Source organism: Coregonus lavaretus (assembly GCF_964263955.1).
Source record: "Coregonus lavaretus genome assembly, contig: SUPER_35_unloc_1, whole genome shotgun sequence".
In the NCBI taxonomy this organism is placed as follows: Eukaryota; Metazoa; Chordata; class Actinopteri; order Salmoniformes; family Salmonidae; genus Coregonus; species Coregonus lavaretus.
In genome coordinates this window covers 4,704,315-4,726,853 of record NW_028167181.1, presented here as the reverse complement: position 1 = coordinate 4,726,853, position 22,539 = coordinate 4,704,315, and the positions used below count along the sequence as shown (strand labels likewise).

General features: G+C 45.1%; 2 protein-coding genes across 2 annotated transcripts in view; one reads left to right on the top strand and one right to left on the bottom strand.

Moving 5' to 3' along the window:
- The window catches only part of gprin3b (GPRIN family member 3b), a 263,036-nt gene that overhangs the window by 82,248 nt on the left and 158,249 nt on the right, over nt 1-22,539 (bottom strand). The gene's annotated exons all lie outside the window — the stretch shown is intronic.
- LOC311110051 (RING finger protein 150-like) lies at nt 808-21,985 on the top strand. Its single transcript, XM_084188598.1, has 7 exons — nt 808-1,501; nt 12,648-12,898; nt 14,589-14,660; nt 15,120-15,202; nt 15,495-15,591; nt 15,724-15,949; nt 20,627-21,985. The coding sequence occupies exons 1-7, from the start codon at nt 1,048-1,050 to the stop codon at nt 20,743-20,745; spliced, it is 1,302 nt and encodes a 433-aa protein (XP_084044724.1). The 5' UTR covers nt 808-1,047; the 3' UTR covers nt 20,746-21,985.

Sequence of the window (22,539 nt, the reverse complement as noted above, 5' to 3'; positions counted from 1 at the left end):
AATGTGGAAAAGGTCAAGAGGTCTGAATACTTTCCGAAGGGCCTATGATGCCCTCATCCTGTATTCTCTCATCCAAAGGCTGGCATGATGGACATGGTGTAGGATACAGTGCTCTCTTTAGGTCACTTGAAGAACTTTTTAGTACTCAGTACGATATGCTTGCAATATGTAATCACAATTTTTTCCCAGCAGAGGGCAATGTTGTTTACTTGATTACAGGTCACAGACCCACGGCTGTGATCATGTTATTTTTCTGCAATGTGTCTTGACAATATTAACCTGTAATTTGAAACCCCCAATGTAAATTGTGTGGTGGTGGGGGCCGTTGTATTTGAAGAGGATGTATTTGAAAATAACAATCATTTCATACCTTGATTACGTTGAGACATGATCACATGTCTCTTTTTTTATTTGTTGGAATACTTGGGAAGATATTTTCTAAATTAAACTAAATCTTTGCTGAATTCCTGATGATTTTAGTCTTTTTTTACCCATAGCTAAAATCTCCCACAAAAAAAGTGTGTATATATATATATATATATATATATATATATATATATATATATATGTATATGTGTTTTTTTTACTAACAACTTTTGTGGGCGAAAAAAAATCATTCACGGTCCGGTTTTGGCCTGCGGGACGCGTTTTGCCGATCCCTGTATAGGTGAACACTAGCCTTTATTATGGGGGACAGGTTCGACTATCTTCGACTCTCTTCGTGAGCCCCGCCCAGGTCACATGTTTAGAAAGCTTGTCCAGCGCGCACAGCTGACGGACAACAACATTGCAGGCCAGTCGCTTAGGTAGCAGTAGTGAAGGTAGGGTGGAGAAGCACGGTTACAACCAACTGTTTAAAAAGATGTCTGTCAACAACCAGTAACAACATTTAACCAGTTGGTTTGCTGAGTCACTTTTCAAGTATTTCAACTTCAGGGTAGTCCGAAATTGTAGTCGTCGAGCTTGGAAAGAGGGGGAAACTACTAGCGAGAGGCAGCTTTTAGGCTTGGTGGAGAGGGGAACACTCGGTATATCCTCGGACTGAACATGACAATGTCCCTAATCCAAGCCTGCCGCAGTCTAGCTCTCTCAACATGGCTGCTATCCTTTTGCTTCGTGCATTTGCTGTGCCTGGACTTTACGGTGGCGGAGAAAGAAGAATGGTACACCGCGTTTGTCAACATTACTTATCTGGATCCCGTGACTTCAGAAATCAAAACAGAGAAGACTGAGTGTGGAAGATATGGCGAGCACTCCCCCAAGAAAGAAGCAAGAGGGCAAGTGTTGATGCCTTTGCTCTTGCAAGAAAGACAAGCTTGCGACCCAAACGCTAAGTATCCCCTGCCTTATCAAAACAATGCTTGGGTGGCGTTAATAGCTGCAGGGAATTGTACATTCAGAGATAAAATTCGCAACGTCGCTGCACTCAACGCTTCTGCAGTCATCATTTATAACGTGGGCTCCACTAATGTCAACGATACCATAACAATGCCCCATCAAGGTAAACTACACTTTCAGGGGAGCAATGCATCATACTCATCAAGCTGTGATGCACTGTATCTCTTGTATGAGATACACTGTACAATATCACTGTGCTAAGAGTGCTCTGCTCTCTTATCATGTTGTTATGGCAATGGCACACATTGTTTTAGGCTGTTGGATACTGGCCAGGCATTCATGTCAGTAGGCTACAAGCTCAAAACTTTCAGTTGTAAACCTGCATCACTCCTCATTCCTCCTAGCTGTGTGATAATTATCAATGAACAACTTTTCTCCACAAAACTTGATTTTGGAATGCAGGCCTACTTTTTAATGGAATGGGCCCCTTGTGTAAAATATATATGGTGATACTATGATGCATAGCCCATGCATGAACTCACCATGACACTGGGAGTTGACTCCACCCAGCTCGTATAAACTGTTGATGCATGTTTCCCTGACTTCATTGGGATAGATCATCAGTCAGGCTGTCATGTCCTACACATTCCCTATACATTTTAGCCTATATCTAATTGTAATCCATATCTAATTCTTGCTGATTATGAACTGGGCCAAAGGTTGAGTCACCATTTGGCATGGTACTGGCTCAGACCCAGGCTGAGGCTGTTGTGTAAGTTAGTTCTCGTGTAATTTCTCTCTCCGGCTCATTCTTAACCGTCTCAAAGTCTGACCTCACCTCGCTCCATCTCCTTCTTCAGCACTGATAACTGACCAGGTGAAAGCCAGCCTAATGGTGAGCTTCCACCATATTGTTTTCACTTGTCAAGTATGTTCCAATCAGTGCAGGTGAAGGGAACTGAGGAAGATGAAGAGACATATTTTTTTGGGGGGGGAATTTAGAGCCTGTCGATCTCCTGCTCTCCCCCTGAGCCATGCAGGAAAGAATCAAGGACAAAGAGGAGCAGAGGGGACAGGAAGTAGGAGGATTTTAGTTTTAGGTGGACATCAATATTCATGGAAGAAGGATTTAGCACAGTTGAGATTTCCTCCCAAAATGATTTCCATATTTGGGTTGTAAAGCTGAGTCCTGCTTTGCAAGAGATCCAAATGACAATCCATATTTGTACAGCTCCTGTCAACTTAGTGTGTGTGCATGTGGAAGAGTGTTTGTTTGTTTTCATAAAACCTATCCAATTCAATGGTGACACTGAAATACCGTAAATACACTTAGTGTGTTAATGGGGTCGACAGACAGACAGACTAATTCAAACGTACTAATTGAGTAATCTCTGTTTAGCCTTGGCTTGAACATCTACAGAAAGCGGCGGTTAATATGACAACTTTTCTTAGACATCTGATTTCATGGCGTGCTTTTAATTTAACTATCACCGCTTAGTGTTGGGTGGACATGTTTAAGACGAGCCAGCTAGGAGAGTCAGTCCATGGGAATATCTGAGGCAGCCGTTTCCCCCCAAGCACATCCAATGGGCATTTTAATCAGTTGGGTATGTTATCCCTCAGTCAGAGGTGTTTCCGTCTGGCCCGGGTCCAATACTGGAGCTAACAGAGAAGGCTTTAATAGACAAAACTGGTGGTAACTGGCTGCCAAGTTTCCACTGTAGACCACTCTCTTTCATATGTAAGCCGGGTACGCCCCCCTACCTCTGCAAGTGACCGTTTGGTGGTAGTGATGGTGGTGGGCTCTGGCCACTAAACTTGCACCATCGCTGCAAAGGAAAAGGTCTTAGGAGAAACCTTGGGTTCGGCCATCTTATGAGTCTTACACAACACCCACCTCCTCTCCTCTCCATCCCTGATGATCCATGATCCATACTTTCTCTCCACATTCCTTATATTTTCACACGCAGTCAAGTCTTAATACAGTGGGGGAAAAAAGTATTTAGTCAGCCACCAATTGTGCAAGTTCTCCCACTTAAAAATATGAGAGAGGCCTGTAATTTTCATCATAGGTACACGTCAACTATGACAGACAAAATGAGAAAAAAAAATCCAGAAAATCACATTGTAGGATTTTTAATGAATTTATTTGCAAATTATGGTGGAAAATAAGTATTTGGTCAATAACAAAAGTTTCTCAATACTTTGTTATATACCCTTTGTTGGCAATGACACAGGTCAAACGTTTTTTGTAAGTCTTCACAAGGTTTTCACACACTGTTGCTGGTATTTTGGCCCATTCCTCCATGCAGATCTCCTCTAGAGCAGTGATGTTTTGGGGCTGTCGCTGGGCAACACAGACTTTCAACTCCCTCCAAAGATTTTCTATGGGGTTGAGATCTGGAGACTGGCTAGGCCACTCCAGGACCTTGAAATGCTTCTTACGAAGCCACTCCTTCGTTGCCCGGGCGGTGTGTTTGGGATCATTGTCATGCTGAAAGACCCAGCCACGTTTCATCTTCAATGCCCTTGCTGATGGAAGGAGGTTTTCACTCAAAATCTCATGATACATGGCCCCATTCATTCTTTCCTTTACACGGATCAGTCGTCCTGGTCCCTTTGCAGAAAAACAGCCCCAAAGCATGATGTTTCCACCCCCATGCTCCACAGTAGGTATGGTGTTCTTTGGATGCAACTCAGCATTCTTTGTCCTCCAAACACGACAAGTTGAGTTTTTACCAAAAAGTTATATTTTGGTTTCATCTGACCATATGACATTCTCCCAATCCTCTTCTGGATCATCCAAATGCACTCTAGCAAACTTCAGACGGGCCTGGACATGTACTGGCTTAAGCAGGGGGACACGTCTTGCACTGCAGGATTTGAGTCCCTGGCGGCATAGTGTGTTACTGATGGTAGGCTTTGTTACTTTGGTCCCAGCTCTCTGCAGGTCATTCACTAGGTCCCCCCGTGTTGTTCTGGGATTTTTGCTCACCGTTCTTGTGATCATTTTGACCCCACAGGGTGAGATCTTGCGTGGAGCCCCAGATCGAGGGAGATTATCAGTGGTCTTGTATGTCTTCCATTTCCTAATAATTGCGCCCACAGTTGATTTCTTCAAACCAAGCTGCTTACCTATTGCAGATTCAGTCTTCCCAGCCTGGTGCAGGTCTACAATTTTGTTTCTGGTGTCCTTTGACAGCTCTTTGGTCTTGGCCATAGTGGAGTTTGGAGTGTGACTGTTTGAGGTTGTGGACAGGTGTCTTTTATACTGATAACAAGTTCAAACAGGTGCCATTAATACAGGTAACGAGTGGGGGACAGAGGAGCCTCTTAAACAAGAAGTTACAGGTCTGTGAGAGCCAGAAATCTTGCTTGTTTGTAGGTGACCAAATACTTATTTTCCACCATAATTTGCAAATAAATTCATTAAAAATCCTACAATGTGATTTTCTGGATTTTTTTTCTCAATTTGTCTGTCATAGTTGACGTGTACCTATGATGAAAATTACAGGCCTCTCTCATCTTTTTAAGTGGGAGAACTTGCACAATTGGTGGCTGACTAAATACTTTTTTTCCCCACTGTATATGACTCTGACTTGTGTGTGTGTCTGTGCGGTTGCCCGCCTGCGTTTTGAGCTCGACTATGCTCCTTTGTCCATACCGTAGCTCTCGGTTTACTGGGACAAATCATATTAATGGATTGAAATGAAACTAACCATGTCTGTGTCTTAACACCACATGACTGTGCGACTGGTTTGACGATGTGCTGTAAAATGTAGCACCCTCCTTCACAATAGGCTGACAGGCAGTGCATAACATATCACCCTGTTAGCACACTGCCAAACTGCATTAGCCTGCTGCAACAGCACTGACACACCTCCTCCAACCAATACAGAGTGGTGTGTGTCTGTATGGGCATCCAAGCTGTGCAGGTGATAGGGTTGCCATGAGGGTTGGCGTCAATGGAATGGTTACCATTGTTGACGTTTTGGCCTCTTTAACTGAGGATTACTCCATGTGGACCACAACAGGTAATTACATTCATATAAACCCCTTTGTTCACATTCACTGGCAGTCTCTGACAGTACAGGGCTTAGAATCTATCTGCGTCCACAGGGAAGACAGTGGAGTGCCAGCATGCTGGCTACTAATGGGGAAGTGAGGAGAGACGACGGAAGGCCCTACCAGACGCCTCAGACACACGGGGCCAGCCGGGGAGGGAGGAGGGGGGTGTGTGGCCACCTCTGGCGAGCTCGCTGAGAACCCCATTGGGCCCCTCCCTGCTTGCCTGGCACAGGCCCAGGAGATGTGTCTGTTAAAGCATTAGCATTCTTCAGTTTGGCTAGGCGAACCAAACAAGTGTGCTTGCAAACTCTCTTAAAAGACCCTCGCTTGAAAAACGAGAAAAGCGGCAATAGTACTGCTTGTCCATTTTGAGACGCCAGAGCCAGTATACACTTCCTCAAAATAGTCAGAATTAATCTAAGCTAATTCAAGAAATATGTCATTAATTTTGAAGTTTTTCCTGAGGAGATCTTAGTCTCTGAATTTTACATCTAACTAAGATGTTTGGTGAAGTATTTGTCTCTTTTTTTATTTTATGACAATGAGTCGTCTCTCGTTGAATGACGACAAAGACTTTATTGAAGAATCCCTACTAATGACCAATCACCGATGAAGGGGCGTAGACTTCGCGTACTGACTTCGGCTTGCCTCGAGAATTTTTTGTGTGTGCCTGAACAGCCGAGAAAACCCTTACCAAAGTCCAAAGTGAACAAAAACGTCACAAAAAGTTGTCATAATATATGCACTAACTCTTCCGAATTATTTAGTCTGGGAAGCATGAGGACACCTACTGAGAGGGTACAGCAGGCCGGCGGTCCCTACGGAAAAGAGGAGACTGCTATTTCTGGGGCTGCTACGACTCATTCTCCCAGCCCTGAGACGAACAGACTGAGAGAGAGACCGAGAGGGAGGGAGGGAGGGAGGGAGGGAGGGGGAGAGAGAGAGAGAGAGAGGGAGGGAGGGAGGGAGAGGGAGGGAGGGAGGGAGGGAGGGAGGGAGGGGGAGAGAGAGAGAGAGAGAGAGAGAGAGAGAGAGAGAGAGAGAGAGAGAGAGAGAGAGAGAGAGAGAGAGAGAGAGAGAGAGAGAGAGAGAGAGAGACTGCGAGGGAGAAGAGAAAACGAGATTGAGAGATGGACACCGACGAAAGAGTGCAACGATGAGGGAAAGGGGGACAAAAAGAAAGCAAGAGAAAGAACAGTCCTCCTCTCGGTGAGCCAACAGAAGTGGACTGTATCGGCCAGGGTACTCGAGAGCCAAGAATCTGTCTCTCGTTCTCTCTCTCTCTCTCTCTCTCTCATCTTAATTTGGTTGGCCCCACCTGTGACAAAGAAAGCATACAAGGCCTTTTTGTATGAGAACACTCAGACCTCTGTGTGGACAGAACACATATGAATCCTATCAGGGCTGATCTTTATGAAAGACTTGACATTTGCAGTCTGGCTTTAATATCGAGGGAGAGCAATGAACATGTGGAGGACATTTTCTGAGAGCTGGAATTAATCACTAGATTACTATATGACGTGGCTCCCTCCCTCTGTCAGATCTTTTCAGTTTTTCTTTCCTGGCCTTGTTTTTTTTAGGCAGTTTTGTCGGCCATCTTGGCTATGCAAATGTTGGTTGCTACAAGTATTCATTATTTGATATTTTTATGCAAATGTTCACTGGATAGGCTAACACCGTTGATATTGAACAAGCATTTGCCTGTTTAATTCCAGCTAACCAGATACTATTATCCACTACACAGCAGGTTCTGCTGCCCTCAAGGCTGCTAGCAAAAGCTAATCCTCAGCAGCACTAAACAGGTTAGCGCCTTCCTCCAAAAATAAACTGCTCAATCACTCTCTCTTCCCCCTGGCTTGCCTTATTATGCACTATCCTGCCTTATTATGCACCATCCTGGTTTATTATGCACTATCCTGCCTTATTATGCACCATCCTGCCTTATTATGCACCATCCTGCCTTATTATGCACCATCCTGCCTTATTATGCACCATCCTGCCTTATTATGCACCATCCTGCCTTATTATGCACCATCCTGGTTTATTATGCACCATCCTTGTTTATTATGCACCATCCTTGCTAAAGGGTGTCCTCAAAGAGGAGAGATTGTGGTCCAGTTCAGCCTCTTGTCGGGCCATCGGTTGATATAACACACTGCTTTGATTTTTAGAAGCAGCTATTTTGGTTCTTTCGTTTCTCTCTGTCTCGCTCTGTCTCTGTCTCTCTCTCTCTCTCTCTCTCTCGCTCTCTAAATGAAATGGAATCGCCTACTAGTTGCAGACAGTGGTGAAAAAATGTGTATGTCATCTTGCCCCTTGTGGAATATCTTTGTGTCTGTATTCTGGTCTCCTTCATCTGGGTTGTAATTTCTAGCCTGGTCCCAGATCTGTTTGTACGGTCTTGCCAACTCTTATGGTTATTGACGTGACGATGACCATAGGAGTTGGCAAGACAGCACAAACAGATCAGGGACCAGTCTATGTAATCCCAAAGCCCACCCAGATGGTCAAGATGGCTAAAACCTTGAGTCTACTCTGCACTACCTACTTAAGATCTCATACTTTGAACAGCTGAAGCATGGCCAGTGTGCAAAAGCAACTTTGCAGACCGCAGAACTTTGTCAATGTGTTCCCTTACCTTGGTCATCATATCGTTCTCAAGGCTCATAGAGGTGAAGAAGTTAATCCACTCCTTGAGGCCATGTGTTGCTACTAAACTTTCGGCATCCATGTTGGATTGTGCCCTCATGTCCAGACAGCTTTTCATGCATATCAGTTGAAGGGTATCTGGGGTGAAAAGTCTTTAGGTTAGCAAGCCCATTATGTTTTTTTTTAAAGCTGTGTAGTGTTTGACAGTGTGTAGGGCTCAGCGTTAACGGAATAGTATTAGCAGCCGTGAGATCCGTTTACCGTGCACACACAGCCTTGTTTTTCTGCCGGTGATTGAGACGGTGATTGAGACGGTGATTGCATTAGGAGCTCTGACACAAACGCACTCTGAAGTGGCTACCGTTAAGTTATGTATAAACAAACCATGGTGCTGCTGCTCTGGCCGTTGCTAATTCAGCCAACTGTGTGTGTGAGTGCTTGCATATAGGCCTATATGTCAAGTCCTTGGACCTAATGCATTGTGCCTTGCTGTATGTAAACCCTATATGCAGGATAACACAGTAACCTCCAGCCTACTACCCATTGTTCATTGTTACATCACAATGTGATTTAGGCCCCGTCTATGCCAGGACACTGGCTCCAGAGCTCTTCGGTCCTGATGCGCTTATTTCATTAGAATGCTGTTTAACCCCCCAAATTAGATTTAGTCTAGTCGTTTTGTTTTTTGGGAAACAGTTTGGCAAATCTGAAGCCAAAAAACGACCAGCTCGTTACATATGGAGATTTCTGAGCCTTTCCCATATGAAATGTGTGGTGTTCATGGGGGATCAGTCCCTGCGTCACACACACACACACACACACACACACACACACACACACACACACCCCTCTAGGTTTATACATTTTCAGGACCGCATCATGAACCTGGGCGCCATGGCGACCGACCGAGAGAACAGAGAAACAGAGTTTTATTCTCTCTCTCCATCTCTTCTCTCTCCTCTGACCACCCTTTTTCACCCACTCTATTTTTACCTATTTTCACTGTTAGCTAGACCCGTACAGATGTGAGTCATGCAACTCTGCCAAGGAAAATTAGCATACCGTGCATGCCGTATCCCATAGGCAGCATGTGAGTTTCAAGTTTGGGGAAGCAAATTTTCACCATAAAAATGCACCTTTATAAAGCATTCCGTGCATCATCATATTTGCATACTAATGTAAGATAGCCTACTATTCCTAATGTGATGGTCCTCTGTACCTCAATTGGTAGAGCATGGCGCTTGTAACGCCAGGGTAGTGGGTTCGATCCCCGGGACCACCCATACGTAAAAATGTATGCACACATGACTGTAAGTCGCTTTGGATAAAAGCGTCTGCTAAATGGCGTATTATATTATATTAGATTGGATAGTCATAATTTAGGCTAATAATATAACTCAATCACTGTTGAGCGTGTATAGCGTGGGCTTTAGAGTAGATCTTGGCTATAGGCTATATCAGATATGTTTCTTCTTTGCATGGGAAAATGTTGGCCTTTTATGAACACATTTCATGCAATTCTACTACACTTTATATGACTGGAGACATTAGCAGGGTAGCCTACTCTGCCTACTCTGCTGACACTGACAAACCGATCAATAAAAACAATGTTGTCTGATCCATCTAATCGGCCTATGAGAAGGAGAGACGCATACATGACGTCCATCTAACCTGGAGGAGGAAATTATTGTCCAAACACAAACTTTCAAGTGGCACTGACCCAACCACGATAGAGTGAATATGCACACTCACCGGGAATATGGCCGATGCTCTCCGCTGATACCAATAAGATAGGCTATACCGTTCACTCAATTAAATTGAGTATTTTGATAACTAAATGACAGATTAGTATTTTCATTGTCTTCTCTTTACAGCAATAGCCATTTGCTTTCCAAACGATGTTTTCCTTCAATTGTATTTTGAAATATTGCAATATGCCTGGCTGGGCTTCTACTTTTCACTGACATTCGCAACTCAACAATCATCTATGTGGTATTTGCCAGGCGCGCTGCCCAAATTGTGGGCCCTTCTGACTGTAGGCAATGCGGTTTAAAACAATCCACAGTTTATATATATTTTAAAAAGCTAATGATCCTCTGTGGCCAAATCATAGTTTCTGGTATAGTAGCTTATTTTGAATGATTTTATGTATTTCTGTATAGACAGGAGTAAGCTAATTAGGCTATATAATTTTGGCAATTTCATTCAATTTACTTTAGAGGAAGCTTAGCTTCTCCTAGCCTTATGGATGCGCCGACTATGTCGTATCCAATCTTTTGGCGGTTTTAAGTCCGCATTTGTTAGTGAATATATTTTAGTCTCTGGATTAAAGTCCAATGTTCTTTTCTAAACCGGGATTCATTAGTGAGTGGGTTGACTGAGTCATCCATTTTTGGATGCCTTGCTGCTTGCTGTGTCTTTCTTGGGTTAAAAGTTTTGCAGCTACTTTTCTTTCTTCAGTCAGCTTTTTCCAACCTGTTTTTGTCTATTCTGCAGTGATAATATGGTGTCGCCACCTGCTAGGCGCCAGCGCTCCTTCTCTCTCTCTCTCTCTCTCTCTTTTTCTTTCTTTCTCTCTCTCTTTTTCTTTCTTTCTCTCTCTATCCATCCCCAGGGTATGGTGATATAATGGCCTTGTCCACTCTCAGACCTCCGTCGGGTGCCGAGGGTATCCCACAATGCCCTGTGGCTGGCGGGCTGCCCGGGCGGCGGTGGTGGCAGAGTGAATGAGCCTCTCCTTTTAGAAATGACTGATAGATGGAGTGAAGAAGTGAAGCACCCTGGGGCTTCTGTGTTCCTGTGGCTCCACACAGACGCCACGGTAACAAGGCCGCAGAGTCCTAGAGGAAATTATGTCACAGAGTTCCAAAGGCTATTGAGTCACTAATGCCCTTCACACAAACATCATCCCACCTCAATGTGTGGCTGCAGATGGAGTCCATGGAGTGCAATCTCTTGTCAGGGTTTTTAAAGCACTCAGACACATCTGATAGGAAGAATAGCCTATCTATCACTCTTAGCTCACTTCCCAATGCTTCACGCAGTGGTTAAAGTGTGTCCGTGTTCGATAGACAGGCAGGCAGTACATAGCTGCACGTTAAGTCACTCCGAGTCTTGCCTCGCTAAAGCTTTTTGGCCTGCTTCTTATGAACGTGAATGGCGGCCATTTTGAAATCTTGAGGGGAATCGATTGTATTATTTAGTGTGTTGACTTAGGACTTAGCCTACTTGAAGGATATTCTATCACTGTAATTATTATTTTATGTGTGGAGAAAGGGTATATCGAAGCTGAAGTAACTTTTGGTGTGACGGTTGGTGATTGTGTGAGGTGTCTGGTCAAAGGCCAGAGGGAGAGGGGCTAGCTGAGAGGTGAGGATGAGGGCAATCTCTGGTGGGAGGCCCTGTCTGGACTTGTTGGTTTCAACTCTGAAAGGGGTTAACTGAAGGGGACATAGTGTTAAGACACAAAGTGTTAAAGTGACACCTCTGTTGTTCATGACATTGATAACATCCAACTCAACAACCTTCAACTCAGTTGTGAAAGTGTTGAAAGATCCTTGGTGGTTACAATTTTCCGCTCTGTTGACTGTCTGGTGGTGTGAACTAATGGCTTTGCTATGAAATTATGTTCCCTTGTAGAGTGCCGGGGTGGGGTGGGGGGGGGGGGGTGTACTTTGCTTGACCCTAAATGGTGTTTGAGTTACCGATCAAACCTTTTTAGTGGCACCTGGGCCTGACCTAATTGTCAATTGGACTGTGTTATCAGTGCGGTCTGGTATTGTGACACCAGTGACGTGAAATGTTCAAAACGTTGCTGATAGAAATGTCAGCTAGTGAATAGAGCTGATATAATTCCTTACTCGGTGACAGGCACAGATTTGTTCTAGATCTGTAACGTTTCTCCCTTCTGAACAGGACCCCAGGGCTCTGACCCAAACATGGAGAGTCAGGGGTTTGTTTTGTTAGCGCTGCGTCCTGTCTCTGCCTGAATTAACTCCCAGTAGGCTAGCCTAATGCTAATTACTCACTGTGTTCTACAGACAGTGTTCTGTGAATACAGGTTATTTATAGTTCAGCTCAACCCTGATACACAATAGGGGTCTGATACCTCCACAGAGGGGTTTCAAATACCATACAAATGAATAGGATCAAATGAAGCCACAAAGGAGCAATTAAAGAGCCATATGCGGTTGCAGATCTCTGTCCCATACCAAAAAAATTAAATAATTGCCACATGAATATTGAAGTGTAGGTTGTTGCAACAAATCCTTTATTACCGTAAGTTTATTTCCAATGACCTACAACATATTTACAATAGTTGGTTGTATACATTTTGTGGACACCGTGTAATCTGTAGCAGCTGACAAAGTCCCAGCCTGTTTGTCTTGACTTTCTACCCACCTGGTGTTCACACAACATTTGGTGCTGTGTGATTTAGAATATAAGTGCCTGTCTCCAAGAGGCCAGTTAGACATTTTCTCTGCTCTGTCCTGGAGATATCGCCCTTTTGCAACTTGTAATAAACCGGATAGATATTTGATTGACTTTACCAACAACTCCTCTCCTTTTTGTTCACCTGGAAATTCCAACAGGTACGGGGGATATCGTGGCGATCATGATTCCGGAACCCAAAGGTCGGGAGATCGCCGCTCTACTACAACGCAACGTCACGGTGACCATGCACATCACCATAGGAACGAGGAACCTTCAGAAGTACGTGAGCAGAACGTCGGTGGTGTTCGTCTCCATCTCCTTCATCGTCCTGATGATTATCTCCCTGGCATGGCTCATCTTCTACTATATACAGCGGTTCAGATATGCCAATGCTCGCGACCGCAACCAGGTATGGTTCACTGTACAGACGCATGAATGTACACATTTGTACACACACACACACACACACACACACGCACACACACAACGCTCGCGACCGCTACCAGGTACGATATGACTGTAATGACAGCGTAAACTAGCAGTTTGACCACAGTATAAACATACTTTTTCTATGTCTATATGTAGAGCATTTGCTTTCCCTGAGGTGAATCATCTGATTCATCTTCTCTAAACCTTTCCCTGGTTGTTCCTTCCAGAAATGAAGGCCAAAATTAAAAATAGCCCGACAGCTGGGTTAGCTAGCGGAAACCTGTTGGACCGTCAACCGAGCCGGGTCTGCCACTTAGACAGTGTAGTCAATGCACACACCGTGGCCCACACTCTTAGAGAAAAAGGTGCTATCTAGAACCTTAAAGGGTTCTTCGGCTGTCCCCATAGGAGAACCCTTTGAAGAACCCTTTTTGGTTGCAGGGAGAACCCTTTTGGTTCCAGGTAGAACCCTTTTGGTTGCATGTAGAACCTTTTCTATTCTACAGAGTGGTCTAAGTGGAACCAAAAAGGGTTCTACTGCAGCCGGCCGCAACCGGGAGACCCATGGGGTGGCGCACAATTGGCCCAGCGCCATCCAGGGTAGGGGAGGGTTTGGCCGGCAGGGATGTTCTTGTCCCATCGCGCACTAGCGACTCCTGTGGCGGGCCGGGCGCAGTGCATGCTGACTAGGTCGCCAGGTGTATGGTGTTTCCTCTGGCACATTGGTGCGGCTGGCTTCCGGGTTAAGCGGGCACTGTGTCAAGAAGCAATGCGGCTCGGTTGGGTTGTGTTTCGGAGGATGCATGACTCTCGACCTTTGCCTCTCCCGTGTCCGTACGGGAGTTGCAGCGATGGGACAAGACTGTAACTACCAATTGGATATCACGAAATTGGGGAGAAAAAGGGGGTAAAAAGGAAAAAAGGGTTCTACCTGGAACCAAAAAGGGACCTACTTGGAACCAAAAAGGGTCCTACTTGGAACCAAAAAGGGTCCTACCTGGAACCAAAAAGGGTCCTACCTGGAACCAAAAAGGGTCCTACCTGGAACCAAAAAGGGTCCTACCTGGAACCAAAAAGGGTCCTACCTGGAACCAAAAAGGGTCCTACCTGGAACCAAAAAGGGTCCTACCTGGAACCAAAAAGGGTTTTCCTTTGGGGACAGCCGACGAACCCTATTGGGACCCTTTTTTCTAATAGTGCACCGTCTCCCTGGACGATGTTGACACAACCGTTATAGATGACCACATGGGTTGTCAAAGGGAATGGGCGCCATGGTGATCATTTTTTGCTTTTTTGTACCTGCTGGAGTTGAATTGTGGTTCACTCCAAGAACTCGCCAGGCCTGAAACCACAAATCTGTTCTCTGTTGATGTCACAACGACTTTCCTTGAAGATTGATTGAGAGCAGCTGTGGGCAGTGGCCTGATCTAATGCGGTTATTTTCCACTGTGAGAGTAAACCTAGATAGCGAGGGTTAGCAGCCTACCTTTCTCTCAGTGTCTCTTAGTATCTATCTATCATCCACTCAATCTCTCTCTCTCTCTCCGTCATGCCTTTAGCTCTCTATCACTCAACAATTCCAGACATTCTTTTCTCTCTTTTGGGTTGCCAGGTTCAGTTGCTTATCTTTCCCCCACCTTCTTTGTTGTTCTTTGATCTTCTATGAGCAGAGACGTCTCGGAGACGCAGCCAAGAAGGCCATCAGTAAGCTCCAAGTACGAACCATCAGGAAAGGAGACAAGGTAGACCTGGCTGCATACTTTACTAACCCCTTCTATGATGTTGGATAAATGTGTTACGAAGGTTGTTATGAATGATACCTGCCAAACTCCTAAAAGTTTCATGACTGGTTTCATAAAGGGGGTGTGAATACCTTATGTTTAGACCCCACGCATGTAAAGTGTTACCAAAACAAACTATTTAAGTAGATATGACCTTGATTGTAGGGTTTTAAACCGAAGGGAACCGTTTCCCCACGCTCCTGCTAACCACAGCATTTGATAATGAACTTCCATCAGCCCAATGATAATGACTGACTCATTTTAATTTTGTGTGTGTGTGTTTTGGCGTGTGTGTGTTTTAATTGTAATTCATTATACACGCTGCATGGCTTTTGATCCGCTCCACTTTATTCACCTTCCAGGAAATGAAAATGAGGCTAGACAACCAACCAAATGTCTCCTGTGTGTTTGGTGTTCTAGGAAACGGAGTCTGACTTTGACAACTGTGCTGTGTGCATCGAGGGCTATAAAGCGAATGATGTTGTAAGGATATTGCCATGCAGGTACGACAGCCTCTCCTATAGAGAGAGCAGACACATTGACACACATTACTATCATTGTCTCCTATAGATCATGTGTTGCAGTAGGTCTATTGGGAATGATTGGCAGTCATTTAATATGCTACAATAATATACTGTTCTGTAACTGAGAGGATAAGTAGAAGATGATGAGTGATGCTATGTTACCAAGGAGACTGTGACTATGGATCACATCATCAAGGCTGGTTGATTTGATATATGTGTGTGTGTGTGTGTTTCTTTGTGTGCGTATTCGTGTGTGTGACTCTGTCCTCAGGCACGTCTTCCATAAAAGCTGTGTGGACCCCTGGCTTCTGGACCACCGGACCTGTCCCATGTGTAAAATGAACATCCTCAAAGCACTGGGGATACCTGTAAGGAGTCTTTATTGCTTTCCAGTTTCAAAATCTATCCGTCTCTCTTTCATTCCCAACACTGGTCCTGGAGAGATTCTATTTTTGGAAAGTGAGGTTTTTATTTATATTTGATTGATTGATTTCCCCCAGCCCAACTTTGACTGTGGGGATGACATTCCGCCAGACTATGAGATGTCAGTGGGAGGCCCGCCCACCAACCCCATCACAGGGGCCAGTGACATCACGGTGAACGGGGAGGAGAGCTCGGTGGTGCTGGACCCCATGGACATGGAAAGGACGATAGGGCTGCCACAGGTCTACCACGACGCCCACGAGACACTACCACAGGCCGGGGACAGCCGACACATCGCCAGCAGTGAGTATAGACACACACCTATGCACCTGCGCGCGCACACACACACAAATGCATTCAAACATATGCGCATACACACACACACAGATATACGCATATACATGTAACACACTCTCACACACACTCACGCCTATGCTTTGGTTCCATCCCAGCACTAACAGAACTTCTTCAACTAACCTGTACTTCCTCAACACAGACCAGTGAACTCACACCAGAACACTCCCCCATACCTGTCATGTTCAGAGTTGTGCTATGGTGGGATGTAAAAGGAGCACTGTATTCTGAAATAGACCACAGTGTCCCCTCTGTCTCCACCAGAACAGAGAGTAGTTGCTCTCTCTAACAGAGCACACTGTCCTGGTTCTTCACACGTGTGTTGAAATGGCACCGTATTCCCTATATAGCGCACTATTTCTGGCCAGGGGTCATAGGGCTCTGGTCAAAAGTAGTGCACTATATAGGGAATAGGGTACCATTTCAAATGCAGCCCTGTACTGGCGTAGCTAGCCCAGGGCCGAAACTAGGCCATCAGCCACCTGCTTTACTGTTCCCTGAATCCAGTCCCTGGCCAGAGCAGGAGAGAAGGAATAGTGCTCCTTTCTTTTCAAAGTCAAAAGCTAACCCAAATGCATTGGCATGGTTTACATACGTAGCATCGGAGTATGTTTTAAGGTTGCCGTGCTTGCTATTAGCAAGTTCCTAGCATAAAGGCAGTACAGCACTGAGCCGTTGATAGGCACATTGTGTTTTTTGAGTTAGCTTGTTTGCGAACAGCTGGTTAGCATATGGCACTTGTTAGGCTGTGTGTGTGTGTGTGTGTGTGCACGTGTGTGTCAGCCCGGAGAGTGGCGCAGGAGTGTGTTGACGCTGGCACGGCCCACTTCCGGTCCTGCCCACCGTGCTGAAATTCCACCTGCAGTTGGCACGGCTGCCGACCAAAACGCTCGCCTCTCGTGCCAATGGAACAAGTTAATGCTGCCTTTGTGACAGCGTCTTATTAGCTTCCAGAGGCCTCTACTGTACCTTAAAGACCTGTTAAACACTTTGGACAGCATCAAGTTGCTAAGCCCATTCAAAACATTAGAAACCTCATTCCCATAACACAAGCTGACTTCTTGCGCACCCATGAATGCCAGTCAATGTTCTACCTTCAAGGTAGTTGAACCCTTTTTACACTGAGTTTACACGCCTGTATGTCTTTCAACTGTGAACAGCTTGTTCCCTTTTTGAGCCTTGGCATTTCTGTCACACCTACCTTGTGTTAAATATTAGCTTTCTCGGTTCCATCCCGGTGCGTATTCAAAATTCCCCACCTGCTGTTTATTGTAAGCCCCTGAATGGATATGCGTTGTCAGGGGGAATGATTTGTGGGTTGCGCAAAAGGCAGAGCCCAATCTGGCTGAGTCATTGCTTATGGAATGGCATGGCAGTACTGCCACTCAAGGCCTATTTGTCGTAAGGCGCCACATTAGCCTTATTGTAGCCTGGCTGTCACCAGCACGATAGCTTACTGCAGTATAGGCAGTAAAATGAACTTGGCGTGCACTGAGGGGAATGACATTTGGGGTAGGGAGAAAAAAAGCGCAGGGCCCATATTCACAGTGTCTCAGAATAGGAGGGCAGTACATATCATTGGATTTACTATGATCTAAACTGCAAAACTGATCCTAGATCAGCAGTCCCCTCGAAGAGTAACGTAGCATGTCTGAGGGGTATACTACAAAGTAGGACGAGTTAGCCAGCTAACTTTGATAAATAACCAGAAATAACAGTTTTTATTTTCTGGTTCATTAAGAAAGCTACGTTTTAGATATGTGTTTCTAGTTGTTGAATCAATTAGACCATGCCCATTTCAAGCTTATCTTTATAAACAAACAAAAACATATTTTAGAATATTCCGGCAGTTAGCTGGTTAACTCCTTGAACCTGCTTTGTAGTGACAACCAGCAGATCTGTTCATGTTGAGTCATACAGGACAATAAAGCCTCCAAGTAGCTGAGTCATACCAAGTGCTCCTGGTCTTTCCTACCTGATCTCCCTAGTGATGTTATTATAGTTAGGTAGCGTTGCTAACAGAGGCTCCTGGCTTTTAAGAGGATTATGATGAGGTGTGTGTGTCTGTGGAGAATAGATGATGAGATGTGTGTCTGTGTTCGCCTGTCTGCCAGAGCTAGAGCCAGTCTGCAGTGCTGAGACAGGGTTCTGGCTCCTCCCGGTGATAGCTGACCTCCACTGGACACACATCAACCCTGGCCATCTGGAGGGGTTGTCATGGTTACAGGGGCGGGCACACACTCAGAGACACACTTTCTTCCCCTCCCTGCCTCTCTCTCCTCCCTTCTGCTTCTTCCTCTCTCTCCCAATAACATTCAGACTGTCAGTTTCTCTCTTTATCAGTCTCCCTCTCTTTCTTTCTTGTCGCTCTCTCTTGTCTCTCTCTCTCCCTCTCTCTCTACCTTAGGAGAGTGTCAGTAGCTCTTGTCTAACACAAGCCTTAACCTCTCCTCCTCTCACCAGTCTCTCTCTGTTCCTCATCAGTATCTATCTGTTGCTCACCAGTCTCTCTCTGTTGCTCACCAGTCTCTCTCTGTTCCTCACCAGTCTCTCTCTTTGTTCCTCACCAGTCTCTCTCTGTTCCTCACCAGTCTCTCTCTGTTCCTCACCAGTCTCTCTCTGTTCCTCACCAGTCTCTCTCTGTTCCTCACCAGTCTCTCTCTGTTCCTCACCAGTCTCTCTCTGTTCCTCACCAGTCTCTCTCTGTTCCTCACCAGTCTCTCTCTGTTCCTCACCAGTCTCTCTCTGTTCCTCACCAGTCTCTCTCTGTTCCTCACCAGTCTCTCTCTGTTCCTCACCAGTCTCTCTCTGTTCCTCACCAGTCTCTCTCTGTTCCTCACCAGTCTCTCTTTGTTCCTCACCAGTCTCTCTCTGTTGCTCACCAGTCTCTCTCTGTTCCTCACCAGTCTCTCTCTGTTCCTCACCAGTCTCTCTCTGTTCCTCACCAGTCTCTCTCTGTTCCTCACCAGTCTCTCTCTGTTGCTCACCAGTCTCTCTCTGTTGCTCACCAGTCTCTCTCTGTTCCTCACCAGTCTCTCTCTGTTCCTCACCAGTCTCTCTCTGTTCCTCACCAGTCTCTCTCTGTTCCTCACCAGTCTCTCTTTGTTCCTCACCAGTCTCTCTCTGTTGCTCACCAGTCTCTCTCTGTTCCTCACCAGTCTCTCTCTGTTCCTCACCAGTCTCTCTCTGTTGCTCACCAGTCTCTCTCTGTTCCTCACCAGTCTCTCTCTGTTGCTCACCAGTCTCTCTCTGTTCCTCACCAGTCTCTCTCTGTTCCTCACCAGTCTCTCTCTGTTCCTCACCAGTCTCTCTGTTCCTCACCAGTCTCTCTCTGTTTCAGGACACGCTCCCAGACTCCCTGCCCTCTCTCCCCCTCCAAGCCTTTATGGAACCATGACAAAATGGAGCCATGGACAGACAGGATTTAACCGTTATATATTAGTATTATGTTGGCCTTGTCATTACCTCCTTGAGGATGCAGCTCATGTTTGGTGCCTGCTTACAACTTGTATGGTTGTAAAATTAGTTCCACTTTTACTAAATAATTCAAATAGCTTCTGCCAGTGCATTTGGAAATGGATGATGTGTAATTAACACACACACACACACACACACACACACACACACACACACACACACACACACACTCTGTTTAGTTCTGTTGTGTTGGTTGTCAAGCGAGACTCATTATCAGCCCGTCACACAGTCTGTGTTCTTCCTGCATCAATTAGCTCAGAGTTAATGGGAGTTCTGTTGTTTGTTTGTCGTGGCGCTAACTAGCTAACGGCGCCGCCAGACAACCGCCCCGAGATGAACGAGCTGATCTATCAGTGTTCTGCTGAATTGCCGTGTTGCAGTGACAGATCGCTGTGCACGCTATGCCCGCCAGCGTGAACAACGACCGCTGTCTGTTAACTTATTACGGTTATCCTTCACTTTGGACCGTGCTACAGCAAGGCTTGATTTGCTGCTGTAAAGTGGGACAGGAGTGGTGTTAGTCCATAGAGAGCATCTGTGAGTTGTTTCCATGTTGTGTCAGAGTGGGAGTGGGACTACTAGTCGCTGGAAGTAGATTGATGGTCCCATGTACTTCTCTAGTTGTTTTCTATTCATCTGACTGTGTAGTACTGCTATTCATTTTTATTTAACCTTTATTTAACTAGGCAAGTCAGTTAAGAACAAATTCTTATTTACAATGACGGCCTACCAAAAGGCGAAAGGCCTCCTGCGGGGATGAGGGCTGGGATTAAAATATAAATATAGGACAAAACACACATCATGACAAGAGACACCACAACACTACACAAAGAGAGACCTAAGACAACAACACAGCATGGCAGCAACACGACAACACAGCATGGTAGCAACACCACATGACAACAACTATCTCCTAAGACCCTGTGTAGTGCAGTGTGTCTTTGGTCAAGTGGACATCACAGCATTTACAGAGCAGTTTACATCTCTTGTCAGGTTCCCTGCGATAAGCCCTCATCAGTAGCCTCATCTTGTCTCTGCTGCTGCAAATTAATTGCCATTTTGGGTCCATTCAGGTTTACCTGTATCTCTGTCTCTTTAAAGGTGACCACCATGTTGTGTCTGTGCTGACCGGTCTCTCTCTCCCTGCAGGTGAGCACCAGCCCCCACTGAGCAGCGACTCGGACACCTCCCTCATCCTGGCTGTGGAGGTGGGTCTGTCCGACATGGAGCTCTCCCTCGGGCACGACCGTGACGAGGCCAAGTCCTGAGCCAATCAGAGCCAAGCAGGAAGGAAGCTCACAGGGTTGCCATGGAGATGAGAAACGAGACCGAAGGTGCAGCGCCTGTCCCCCTGATGGGAGGTAGTGGCTCCAAATAAATAAGAGACAACCAAGCAATAGAACCCATAGCAGTGCAACACACCTATCTGTCCCCACTGCCTCATCTACTCCCAACTATGGTTCCTCCTGTCCTGCCTCACTTTTCTGACTACAGTCACGTTCAGTCACCATGGAAACCAGGCAGCCAATCACAGCTCTTGTTATTAGCCTCTGGACTGGGGGCACCTCTGTTAGTTGTCTCCATGTCACCATCACTTTATTGACTCTGTGACATTTTGATTTCTTTCTACGAGATCATCACTGCCAACGTATTCCAGAATGAAACACGGAAATCTTTACATCTAGTTATAGGAATATCTATCTATCTATCTATCTATCTATATATGGTCAATATAAGCCTCCTGCAGCATGGGCTTTGAGTGTCAAAAACAGTTAGTGCGTGTTTTGAGTGACCAGCATTTACTTTTTTCACCATCTCTGCTTGAAATAATTTCAATAACATTCAACACTGTCGGTATTGTAGCATTTACATTATGCACATATTGTCAAGCATTTCTAAATATCAGATTGTTAAATTGCATCCTTATCCTTAATTTAGGGACTATAGTTTTTTCCACTTCTGAAGTACTGTACACCATGTGTTGTGAAGACAATCTAAACAAACAAGAGTTTGTTTTACCCCACCAGTCGACAGTCACAGCTCACAGTAATGGAGATTTGTAGTGATGATGTCAGCCAGTCAGCTACTGTCCTGTTTCATCGCTTTATTAGCACCACCAGTAACTCAACACAGGAGGCTATTGTAGTGGCTGATGGGAATTTAATTCAATTTTAATGTCATGTCATCTCCCAGTCGAGCCACCCAATAGCATGTGGTGAAATCTTCTGTTACCTAACATAATGTGTCTGCAGTGCTGTGCCAAGCTCTTGCAGTTTAGTTTTTTGTATTGATGTTGCTTCTGTTTCTAGAAGACAAAGCGAGATGGCATTGTGGGTGTGTTGATTTCACCCATTGGTTGGGTAGTGAAAAGCACATCGAAGTTGTCTGTCGATTTAAAAGTAAATTACATTTTACTACACTACCGTTTAAAATTTGGGGTCACTTAGAAATGTCTGTCCTTGTTTTTGAAAGAAAAGCAATTTTTTTGTCCATTAAAATAACATCAAATTGATCCGAAATACAGTGTAGACATTGTTAATGTTGTAAATGGCTATTGTAGCTGGAAACGGCTGATTTTTAATGGAATATCTACATAGGCGTACAGAGGCCCATTATCAGCAACCATCAGTCCTGTGTTCCAATGGCACGTTGTGTTTGCAAATCCAAGTTTATCATTTTAAAATGCTAACTGATCATTAGAAAACCCTTTTGCAATTATGTTAGCACAGCTGAAAACTGTTGTGCTGATTTAAAGAAGCAATAAAACTGGCCTTCTTGAGACTAGTTGAGTATCTGGAGCATCAGCAATTGTGGGTTCGATTACGGGATCAAAATGGCCATAAACAAATAACTTTCTTCTGAAACTCGTCAGTCTATTCTTGTTATGAGAAATGAAGGCTATTCCATATGAGAAATTGCCAAGAAACTGAAGATCTCGTACAACGCTGTGTAATAATCCCTTCACAGAACAGCGCAAACTTGCTCTAACCAGAATAGAAAGAGGAGTGGGAGGCCCCAGTGCACAACTGAGCAAGAGGACAAATACATTAGTGTCTAGTTTG

What these genes read in the sequence shown, in the direction of transcription:
- LOC311110051 (XM_084188598.1), top strand. Translation starts at nt 1,048, where the DNA reads ATGACAATGTCCCTAATCCAAGCCTGCCGCAGTCTAGCTCTCTCAACA. An exon ending in ATGCTCGCGACCGCAACCAG is followed by an intron (nt 12,899 to 14,588) that starts GTATGGTTCACT and finishes TTCTATGAGCAG; the next exon opens with AGACGTCTCGGAGACGCAGC. An exon ending in CCATCAGGAAAGGAGACAAG is followed by an intron (nt 14,661 to 15,119) that starts GTAGACCTGGCT and finishes TTGGTGTTCTAG; the next exon opens with GAAACGGAGTCTGACTTTGA.